The sequence below is a fragment of the Chiloscyllium plagiosum genome, unplaced genomic scaffold, assembly GCF_037043375.1.
Source record: "Chiloscyllium plagiosum isolate Xiang-an unplaced genomic scaffold, Cpla_swu_hap1 HiC_scaffold_37, whole genome shotgun sequence".
NCBI lineage: Eukaryota > Metazoa > Chordata > Chondrichthyes > Orectolobiformes > Hemiscylliidae > Chiloscyllium > Chiloscyllium plagiosum.
Window position 1 is genome coordinate 34,064,707 of NW_028270175.1, and position 11,655 is coordinate 34,076,361.

Here is an 11,655-nt window from a genome sequence, read left to right on the forward strand (position 1 = left end):
TAAAAAATAAGTGGATCTATGGATAGCAGTAAGAGAAGAGAGACTTCAGGTACAAATAGGGTATATTCCTTTGAAAAGAGAATGCACAACATTTAAGTCAAATGTGCTCTTGATAACCAAGAGAATAAAAATAAAGACATTGCAGAAAAAGGAAACTTGTGACAAGATTCAGAAGGAAGATTTAGTTAAACTCCAGGAAGATTATGGAAAGTACCAATGCTTGCAAGGAAGGCTGAAATGATTGAGAAGATGAGCAGGTAATATTAGATTGAATGTTAAACTATTTTACAAACCTGGAAGTAGTTTGAGGAAATAAGTTTGTCTTGTTCAGGATCCAAACAAATCTTCATCCAGAAACCTGGCAAAAGTGTTCTTTACTACCCACTCTTCTTTCAGTGTAACTTTCCTGCCATCTGCTTACGTTGTAATGGATAAGATAGTCATAGGTATGGAAGATGCACTAAAAAGATTACCATTACTGAAAGTTGGTAGGTAACCATGTCCAGATGAAATGCATCCTTTGTTGTTGAAAGAGGCAAAAATGTAAATAGAGGCATTGGTCAAAATGTTTCAATCCTTATGGAATACAGATGTGGTGCCAGAAATTTGATTGTGGCATAACATTACCAAACATAACAATTTTTGAATCGTCCAGGAAACTACCGATTACTCAGCCTGACATTAGTGTGAGGTAAATTATTGAAGGTTGTTATGGGGGCAAACTAAACTTTCACCTGGAAAGACATGATTTATCAAAGAGTGCAAGAGCAGCAGGTTGACTAAAGTGATGCAGAGGATATATATGACCAATAAGGTAGGAAGAATACACTGTCTTTCTCTCTTTCTATTTCCCCCTGAGTGTCTCATTTAATTAAGTTAACCTCTTTCCAGTATGGCCAACCATATCCTTTTATTAAATAGAATTAAATTAATATTAAATTAAATAAATAAATATTAAATTAAATATTAAAAAGCTCAATCAGGTTTCTTTAATAAACACAAATTGATTTATTATAGAACGAAACTTGATCCGTGAAGATGGCAATGTGATTTACACACTGTTTCTATTATTGAAAATATAAATGTTTCCTCCTTTAAATAACCAAAAGCACATGTGCATATACACACTCCCCCAAAAAGGATGAGTTCTGAGATCTTCGGTGACTGTCAGTCTGCTGTTCTGGTGCACAAAGATAGATGTCATTGTACATGTGGTTAACTCTGGGGACTTTGTGTCATCATTCACAAAACATCAACAAACCCTTTCAAAGGTGTTCCATGTTAGAGCTATTGGACCAAAGCTGATTCTTTTTCAGAAGCAGCTGGGAATCCTATTTCTTTCAGCAAGTTTCTCTAGAGCTATTCCATTCACTATGCAAGCAGAAACTGGAACCTGACCATTCTAAACCCAGGTGGATGGCCTGCAGTAAATTAGCAGTCATCACCAGAGATGTGACAACTAGGAGATGCCTTTTAAAATAATGTTTAAATTTCATATAATTGACATTTTAAGGTGTCCACAAAAAATGTCTAAATAGTAAAACGTTCATAAGAATACATTTTGAACTGTAAGAGTAACTTTGGAAAATTACACATTGAAGGATTCTTACAAAGATGTGGCACTAAATCTGACTTCTCCTTTTGAAGATCAAATGCAAGCATGATGGGGTGAACGGCCACCTATCATTGCTGTAAGTTTCTGTGATTTATCCACTGTTTGACTACCCTTTAGGAAAATTGCAATTGACATGGCAGCAAATCAGTATAGCACTGTGTGACCTACTGGTCCATGTGGTTTGTGAAAATGTCATGTGATATGACATAACTTCTTGTTTTCTTTTCCAAAAATACATCTCTTTTGTCTCAGTAGCCTACTTCAGAGTAAAACTTTAACTACATAGCCTCAGTATCAGGAATAATGTTTGTACAGGATATGTAGTTTGCCCAGACTTCTTTTGAATTGGGCACAGTGTAATCTTTATTAGGGGAGGAGCTGCAAAGAAAAGCTTTTACTTAAATGGACAGATGTCAGCAAGGTTCGGGTGGCCTCTGTTCTAGCAAAATAAAACGGCCAGACATGAGTCTTGGAGAATACAAAGTACTGTACCTTTTAAATCTGTTCATTTGTCAGCTCCTTCGTTTCAGTAAGAAATTGAGATATTAAGCAGACAAGTAGGGAAGATGAGTGGTGGAAGAATAAGTAACTTGCATTTACATTTTGGGTAAGAACATGTGTATATGTGTGGGTATGTTTGTATATTTTTGTGCAGTTATATCAATCAAATTTAAGATAGAATCATGTACCATGAGCTTTCCTGTATGTCATTGTCACATTGTTCTAATCACAAACTGGCCATCCAGTCAACTGAGCTAACTAACCTTTTTTCCTTTATTGTTCTAATATAGAAACAGAAAATGCTGGAAATGCTCAGGTCAGGTATCTATGGAGAGAGAAACAGCATTAAGGTTTCAGGTTATGGCTTTTCATCAGAATTAGAAAAAATAGTGATGGAGCAATATTTTAGAATGAAAATACATAGGGAGAAGGCTGAGCAGGATAGTTGCTGATAATGTGAGAGGCAGGAATGGTTTGAATGGCACAAGACAAATGGTAGTCATAATAGGACAAGAAAGATTGTTCTAGAGGAGTCATAAAAAGCCAACAGCAAAGTCACTGTCAGCAACTAGTATCTGAACATGGGAGCAGTGGTCGTAATGTAAAGTTGTTCAAATTAATGTTGAACCCGGCAGGCTGTTAATTGTATTCTTGTGTGAGCTTAGTGAGCATTGGGACAGTATTCTGTAGAGCATAGAACATTACGCACAGCACAGGCCCTTTAGCCCTCAATGTTGCGTCGCCCTGTGAAACTAATCTGAAGCCCATCTAACTTATACTATTCCATTCTCGTCCGTATGCCTATCGAATGACTATTTAAATACCTGTAAAGTTGGCGAGTCTACATCAACACCAGACACTATGGGCAATTTAGCATGGCCAGTCCACCTTACCTGCACATCATTCAGTTGTGGGAGAAACTGTAGCACCTGGGGGAAACCCATGCAGACACAAAGAGAATGTGCAAACTCCAGGCAGTGTGCTCCATGCACCTAGTACTCTCTGAGTAAAGAAACTGCCTATGACATCTGTCCATTGATGTTTTGTATAGCTACGTGGTTACGGAACTCAATCCCTCTAGTAATAAAAGCTATCACACTGTATGCCTTCTTAACAGTCCTATCAACCTGGGTGGCAACTTTTGAGGGATCTATGTACATGGGCACCAAGATTTCTCTGCTCATCTACACTACCAAGTATCTTACCATTAGCCCAGTACTCTGCATTCCTGTTACTCCTTCTAAAGTGAATCACTTCACACTTTTCTGCATTAAACTCAATTTGCCACCTCTCAGCCCAGATCTGCAGCTTATCTATGTCTCTCTATAACCTGCAACATCCTTCCGCACTGTCCACAATGCCACCGACCTTGGTGTCGTCTGCAAATTTACTAACCCATCTTTCTACGCCCTCATCCAAGTCGTTTATAAAAATAACAAACAGCATTGGACCCAAAACAGATCCTTGTGGTACACCACTAGTAAGTGAACTCCAAGATGAACATTTCCCATCAACCACCACTCTGGTTTCTTTCAGCTAGCCAATTTCTGATCCAAACTGCTAAATCGTCCTCAATCCCATGCCTCCGTATTTTGTACAGTAGCCTACCATGGGGAACCTTATCAAACGCTTTACTGAAATCTGTATACACCACATCAACGGCTTTGCCCTCATCCACCTGTTTGGTCACCTTCTCAAAGAACTCGACAAGGTTTATGAGGCACAATCTACACTTCACGAAGCTGTGTTGACTTTGCCTAATCTCTATTCTCTTCAAGAGTAAATTTTATACCCAAGCCAGTTTTGAAAAGCAAACTTGAAGCTGGAATTTTAAATATATTAGTGTATAGGAGTCATTGATATTGAATCATAGAATCTCTACAGTGTGGAAGCAGGCCATTCGAATCATTGAGTCCAAATTGACCTCCCAAAGAGCATCCTGCCCAGACCCAGCCCCCTGCCTATCTCTGCAACCATGCATTGCTAATGGCTAACCAACATAGCCTGCACATCCCTAGACACGATGGGCAATTTAGCATGGCCAGTCCACCTTACCTGCACATCTTTCAATTGTAGGAGAAACTGTAGCACCCGGGGGAAACCCATGCAGACACAAAGAGAATGTGCAAACTCCACACCGATAAGTCACCCGAGGCTGGAAACAAACCCGAGTCCCTGGCAGCAGTGCTAACCACTGAGCCACCCATAAAATTATGATTTTAAGTACACCCACTGAATAGAATTACTAGAGAATGGAAACATCATCAATACAAGAATTGAATGAATTACCATAACAAGCAAACATGAAATTTGCCAGATATACACTCATACTTACTTTTGTTAAAATGGTTGGTCCTGAGTTTTGTTTTGTTTTTAATTTCAGTTGACTCATTTAGGAGATGTGAATGCTAGTATTTACTTTTTTTAATACACTTTCATATATGAACATGTATTAGGTGAGAAAAGGTAATAAAATTAATCAATTTGTGGTCAGTCTTGTGCTCAGATGTGACATCTTTTCCTTTTATTGGTGCTGTCTGTTCCATTTCAAGCACCTGATGTCAAAAGTTAGGAGGTGATCTGATGGTGTTATTTAAAGTTATGGAAGATGTATTCCTAGAATAGAAAATGAGAACAGTGAGATGACTTGCTTTCTAATTGGGGGAGTTTGAATCCGGATATTGAAAGAGCCCGACACTGTTTGTGCTGAGGATAGACACATGCCGGAGACTGAGAATCCTGAGGCAAGTTGCTCATCTGCTGACTTCTGAAAGACGTAAGCCAGAAATGGGATGGAATACCGTCCACTTTGCTGGATGAATCCAACTCCAAAAACACTTGAAGCTAGACACCATCTAAAGGAATCCATTTGATTGGAACCCCATTCATTATTTCAGACATTGACTCTCTGTCACTGCACAATGGCAACACCATACACAAGGTGCACTGCAGTGACTCACTAGTACTCCTTCAACAATTCCTTCTCATATGGGCACGAGGGGCTGATTGACCTCCTTTTGTACTCTAACAGTTTGCAATTCAAACCTATGACTTCTAACATCTAGAAGAACAAGAATAGCAGGTGCTTGGGGCCACCACTACCTGCAAATTCCCATCCGAACCACACATCATCCTCTTGATGAATTATATTACCGTTCCTTCTCTGTCATTGGACTAAGATCCAGAAACTCCCTTCCTAACAGCACTGTAGTTAAATGTGTACCAGCTGTACTGCAGTGCTTCAAGATGGAGGTTCATTGCCAGTCTTTAATTGCCCTCAAGAATATAGCAAGAAATATCCTTGCCATTCACCCCATATCCCATGAAAGAAAATAAAATTGCGGACTAATGTTTGATTTCTTCATAACTGCCAGCTTAGTGAATGATGTTGATTGTGGGTTATTTGTCTCTTGGGTATAAGTCGTTACCTTTGTCCTGGTAAAGTTAAATTTCCCCTTCCTCCCCAAAACACAGAAGCAGCAAAAATTCACAGTCTGAAAATGCAATAATTTTTCATTCTTAGCACTTCTAATTTGTATGGCATATAATGAATAATTCCTGAGTTAAAGGATGCATTGATATTGGTTTAAAAAAAGCCAAAAGAACTGCAGATACTAGAAATCAGAAACAAAAACAGAAATTGCTGGAAATAGCAGGTCTGGCAGCATCTGTGGCCAGAAATCAAAGTTAATATTTCAGGTTCAGTTGCCCTTTTTCAGACTGATGCGAGCTGGGAAAAAGTTGCTTTTTATACAAACATAGGGTGGTGATAGAACCCAAACAGAGAGGACAGTTGGACAGACTAAGGAATGGATAACAGTCAGACTAGGAGCATGAATAGTTGCAAATGGTGACATTTAGTGGCTAACAATGGGTTGTGTGTAATAGCAGACCATGTGACAACAAGGGCTGGTTTGTGGAGGTTGGGGTAAGGACATGGGAAAAGGTGCTTCAAAGCCTAAAATTATTGAACTCGATATTGAGTAGCTGTAGAGTGCCCAGGTGGAAAATGTGCTGTTCTTCCAGCTTGCATTAAGCTTTACTGGAGCACTGCAGCAAGCCTGAGTGAGAGATTTAAACCGGGAACAGAATCATGTATTGAACTGGCCGGCATCTGGAAGCTCAGTTTCCCCAGCATACAGGAGACAATATTGAGAGTAGTAAATGCAGAAGACTAGATTGAGTGAAGTGCAGGTAAAGTGCTGTTTCACCTTGAAGGTATGTTTGGGCTCTAGGATACTGAGAATGGAGGAAGTAAACAGGTGAGTGTTACACATTCTGTAGTTTCAGGGCACAGTGCCATGGGGCTGTGGGCATGGTTTTGGGACTGAACCAGAATGTTCTGGAGAGAATGGTCCATGCGGAAGGCTGATTTGGAGGGGAAGGGGTTATGTGTCTAGTTGTGGCATCCTGCTGCAAATAGCGGCTAATGATCTCTGGATGTGGATGATGGTAGGATGATCATTGATTTCACTTCCAATTTCCACTCTGATCTCATCTTCACCTGGTCCATCTCTGACTTCTCCCTTCCCTTTCTTGACATCTGTTTTCATTTCTGGGAATAGGCTGGCCACCAATATGCACTACAAACCCACTGACCCCCATTGTTACCTTGACTATACATCCTCACACCTTGCTTCCTGTAAAGACTATTCCATTCTCTCAGTTCCTCTGTCTCCATCACATATGTTCTGATGATTCCATGTTTGACAAGGGGACCTCTGAAATGTCTACCTTCTTCCTCAACCAAGGATTTCCCAGCACCATGATCAACAGGGCCGTCAGAAACTGACTCATCTCTCACTCTTCAGCCCTCATCCCATCTCTTCTCTTCCACGCTGTTATAGGGTTTCCCTTGTCCTCACTTACCATCCCACCAGCATCTACATTCATAGGATCATTAGCCACCACTACTTCTACCTCCAGCAGGATGCCAGACACACATTCTCCTCCGCTTCCTTGTCAGCTTTTTGCAAGGATTGTTACCTGGAGACCTGTGATCAGCGGTGTTCCACAGAGATCGGTGCTGGGTGCACTTTTGTTTGTCATTTAAGTAAATGATTTAGTTAGAATATACAAGGCATGGTTAGTATATTTTGGATGACATCAAAATTGTGGTGTAGTCACCAATCTTGTTATCTAAGATTACTTAGAGATCTTGATCAATTAATTCAATAGGCTGAGGAGTGGCAGGTAGAGTCATAGAGATGTACAGCATGGAAGCAGACCCTTCAGTCCACATATCCTAACCTAACCTAATCTTGTCCCATTTGCCAGCACCTAGCCCATATCCCTCTAAACCCTTCCTATTTATATACCCATCCAGATGTCTTTTAAATGCTGTAATTGTATCCACCTCCACCACTTCCGCTGGTATTACCCTCTGCGTGAAAAGGTTGTCCCTTAGGTCTCTTATATCTTCCCCCTCTCACCATAAACCTATACCCTCTAGTTCTGGGCTCCCCCAACCCAGAGAAAAGACCTTGCCTATTTATCCTATCCATGCCCCTCATGATCTTATAAACCTCTACAAGGTCGACCCTCAACCTCTGATCCTCAAGGATCAGGGTTAATTTGGATAAATGCGAGGTATTGCATTTTAGTACAACAAACTAGAGCAGGACTTATACAGTTAAATGTAGGACCTTGGGTAGTATTGTAAAACAAAGAGACCTGGGGGTTCAGATATGTAAATTTGCATTGCATATAGATAGGGTGATTAAAAAGGCATTTAGCACATTTGCATTCATTGTTCAGACCTTTGAGTTTAGTAGTTGGGACATTATGTCAAGATTGTACAAGGCTTTTCAAAGATCATAGAATCCCTACAGTGTGGAAATAGGCCATTAGGACCAGCAAGCCCGCGTCAACCCTCCGAAGAGTAACCCACCCAGACCCATTCCCCTAACCTATCACTCTACACTTACCCCTGACTAATGCACCTAACCCATCAGCTAACTTGCACAACTTTGGACTGTGGGAGGAAACCAAAAACCAAACCGAGCGAAACCCATGCAGGCACTGGGAGAATGTACAAACTCCACACAGACAGTCGCCTGAGCCTGGAATCGAACCCAGGTCCCTGGTGCTGTAAGACAGTAGTGCTACTTGTTTGTGTGGTCTCTTCTGGAGTGCTATATCTAGTTATGGTTGCCCTGTTGTAGGAAGGATATTATTAGGCTGGAGAAGGTTCAAAAGACATTGATCAGGATGTTGCTGAGAATGGGTGGTCTGACTTATATGGAGAGGCTGAAAAGGTTGAGTCTTTTTCATTGGAGCATAGGAAATTGAGAGATGATCTCATAGAGGTTTGTAAAAGCATGAGGTGTTTTGATAGGGTTAATGGCAGATGTCTTTTCCTAGAGTGCAGATTTCAAGATGAGAGGGCATATTTCTAAGGTGAGAGGAGAAAGATTTTAAAAAGACATATGAGACAACATTTATTACACAGAGCGGTTCATATGTGGTATGTACTTCCAGAGGAAGTGGTGGATGTAGGTACAGTTGGAAAGTTTAAAAAAAAATTAAAGTTAAAACATGAATAACCAATGTTTGGAGGGATATGGGCCAAGCGCAGGCAAGTAGGATTAGTTTAATTTGGGATTATGGTTGGCATGGATTAGTTGGAACCAAGGGTCTATTTCCATGCTGTATGACTCCATGACTGTATGTTCATACCACACCTCCTACACATCAGGCTTTGTTATCGCATGGTCTGCTATTACAACCAACCCATTATTAACCACTAATAGTCCCCATTAATAGCTCTTCATTTTTTAAGGCTGACCAGTATCCATTTCTTTGTCTGTGCAATTGTTCTTTCTCTTTGGGCTGTAGCTTCTTCTATTATTTACTCCTTATGCCCTCTCCCACCCTATCTTCTGCATAAAAAAAAATTCCTAGCTGCTGTCGGTTCTGTGGAAACATGGAAAATAGGTGCAGGAGTAGACCATCCAGCTTTTTTAGCCTACACCACCATGCAATATGTTCATGACTGATCATGCAGCTTCAGTATTCCACTCCCACTTTCTTTCCATACCTCATGATCCCTTTAGCTGCAAGGGTCACGTCCAGCTCCCTCTTGAATATACCTAACAAACTGGACCCAAATGTTTGGAGGGATATGGGCCAAGTGCAGGCAAGTAGGATTAGTTTAGTTTGGGATTATGGTTGGCATGGATTAGTTGGAACCAAGGGTCTATTTCCATGCCTGGACCCAAAATGTTTTCTGTGATTTCATTCAACAGATACTGCCAGATAGACCTTTTTTGAGCAATATTTGTTTTTTGACATTTGACATTCATATCGCTGATGGCGCCGTGTTATCATCATTCTGTTTGATATAAATGAAAGAGTCCAAAGAATTATCAGTTTTTCACCACTATTTTACTATGAAATGTAGAGGTACAGACTTGTGCAATAATGTTCAGAGAAAAAATTGTTGGCCCCAGTGCCCTTTTCAACTTCCAACAGTCATCTGCAGAAATTATTTTCTGATGGTTTTCAGCCTGAATATATTTTAAAATTGTAAATATGAGACATAGGGAACCTCAGAGTCAAACTCTACCATCATGTTACACTCGTATATAGATGCAGAAGTCCTCTCTTTTAACTTTAATAATAGACTAATATTGTGGTGTTTTCAAACGCATCTTTATAATGACTAATTTGTGTTTCCCTTTTGAAGCATCTGCAGAATCTGTAGTTATTTAGATTACGCTATGTCAGGAGTGGGATCTGTCCTTCAGCAGTTTGTCAGTGGATTGAAGAGTCGGAGCGAAGAAACTCGGGCTAAAGCTGCTAAGGACTTGCAGCATTATGTCACCACTGAACTTCGTGAGGTACAGTCAAATAGTAAAACTTAAAACTAGTCAAAGGGAATTGTGAAGCTTTATTTTGTTTTATTTTAGTGCTCTAAACTGAGGAGACTCTAAATCTCCTGGTTAAATGTTTTTCTCTTCTATAAAGCACCCACGCTACCGCCTAACTGCGGTAGTGCTTCTATTTTCCCCAGCAGCCATGTTGTGTGTGTGCAGGTGTGAAACACCGTGAAAGACAACAGGTGTATAAATCTTTATTCAATTTCCACCACCAGGAAGAAAGGAGACACCCAGGTGGCCAGTGACCTGCAGTGCCCTTCTCAGAGGGCAATGCTGCATCATCAAACAGTGAAGGGGAGAGCAGGGAGTAAATCAAAATAGAGTTGAAGGGGCATCACTCCTTGTGGTGCCCACCTTTCCCTGAAAATCTCGAGGGTGTTGGTGGACACTGCGTGCTCCTTCTCCAGGGACACCTGGGCTCTGAATTGCAAAGCTTTATTGGTTTGAAATATTCAAATTACTCAATTGTAATTGGTCTCTGATAATGCTGATTTAATGCGTTAAAATTATTTAATAGAATAAGAAAATATGAGTCATGAATTCAAATCCAGTTAGTATATTCCTTTTATAGGATGCCACTTGTTTTTTCTTTGAGTTTATATCACAATGTTCTGTGACTTGAGAAGGTTTAAGTTCTTTATGTCCTGCTGTTGTTTTGTGTTGGCCAATTGATATCCAGTCTGCTTTTTGCTCCATATCTTTCTCTACCTTGTTCCATTTATGTACAAACCTGAATTAAAAATTGGGTAAAATGTAAGCTAATGCTTTCAACTTTCAGCCAAAATCGCATGCATTAGCCATTGTCCAGTGCATTTCACCACAAGATATTTAAGGATGACCTTGCTAGTTGCTGAAATAAAGGGATATTGGGATTTAACAGGTAAATGGAATTAGGTCAACTACAAAAGCATCAATATAGACAGACTGTGTCAGACAACCTGTTGTCTTGTGATTTCAGTGTATCGAACTAAGATAAATTGCAGTGCCCTTGGGTTTTTATGTTCTGTTAATCTTCTTTATTTTCCTTTCAATATAAATTACACAATTTTATTAAGAGATTTTAATATGTATCCCTCAAGGTCAACCAAGAGGAAGTCACTTCTTTCTACGATGAATTGAACCACCATATTTTTGAACTTGTTTCCAGTTCCGATGTGAATGAAAGGAAAGGAGGAATCTTGGCAATTGGTATGTGCAGCATAAGAAAAAGAGAAATAAAAGCTGGCTGTACTATAGCATGTCGTCTTGTGTTCAAAATGTATGTAAGAATATGTAATTTTTCATATTTCATCCTAACACTCAAAATCATTCTGTTTTAGAATGATTAGTGCACTTAATAGTATATCAGCTGAAAGGATGCATCAAGTTACATTCATGAGAAAGCAGCAAGATATAGTCTATTTGCTCTGCAAATCTCAAGTGGTTTATGTTCCTAAATTTTTCTTGAACATCAAGCGCAGTGTTAAATTGATTTGAGACCTTTTTATTGTGTTTATTCTGTGAGTGATGATGGATTTCTGAAAAGTACTGCATTTGTCCGAGCAGTTACTTATTGCAACTTAGGAGTCCAATCACCCCATCACGTCTATGCTGACACATGAGAGCAATCCAGTCAGCCCTGTCCTTTGCTGTAATCTTTAGCTATGCAAGTTTACTTTC

The 11,655-nt window shown here is 39.9% G+C and overlaps 1 protein-coding gene across 3 annotated transcripts in view; it reads left to right on the plus strand.

Annotated features, from left to right (window-relative positions):
• The window catches only part of mtor (mechanistic target of rapamycin kinase), a 387,814-nt gene that overhangs the window by 24,011 nt on the left and 352,148 nt on the right, over positions 1-11,655 (plus strand). For 2 of the 3 annotated variants that reach the window (XM_087980582.1, XM_087980583.1), the window contains exons 1-3: positions 2,207-2,222; positions 9,804-9,957; positions 11,076-11,184. In XM_087980582.1, the coding sequence (XP_087836708.1) occupies positions 9,838-9,957; positions 11,076-11,184 (229 nt within the window). In that variant the 5' untranslated portion in view covers positions 2,207-2,222; positions 9,804-9,837. Of the gene's footprint in view, positions 1-2,206; positions 2,223-9,803; positions 9,958-11,075; positions 11,185-11,655 lie in introns of those variants that run through there. The other variant, XM_043675588.2, reaches the window with a different exon arrangement.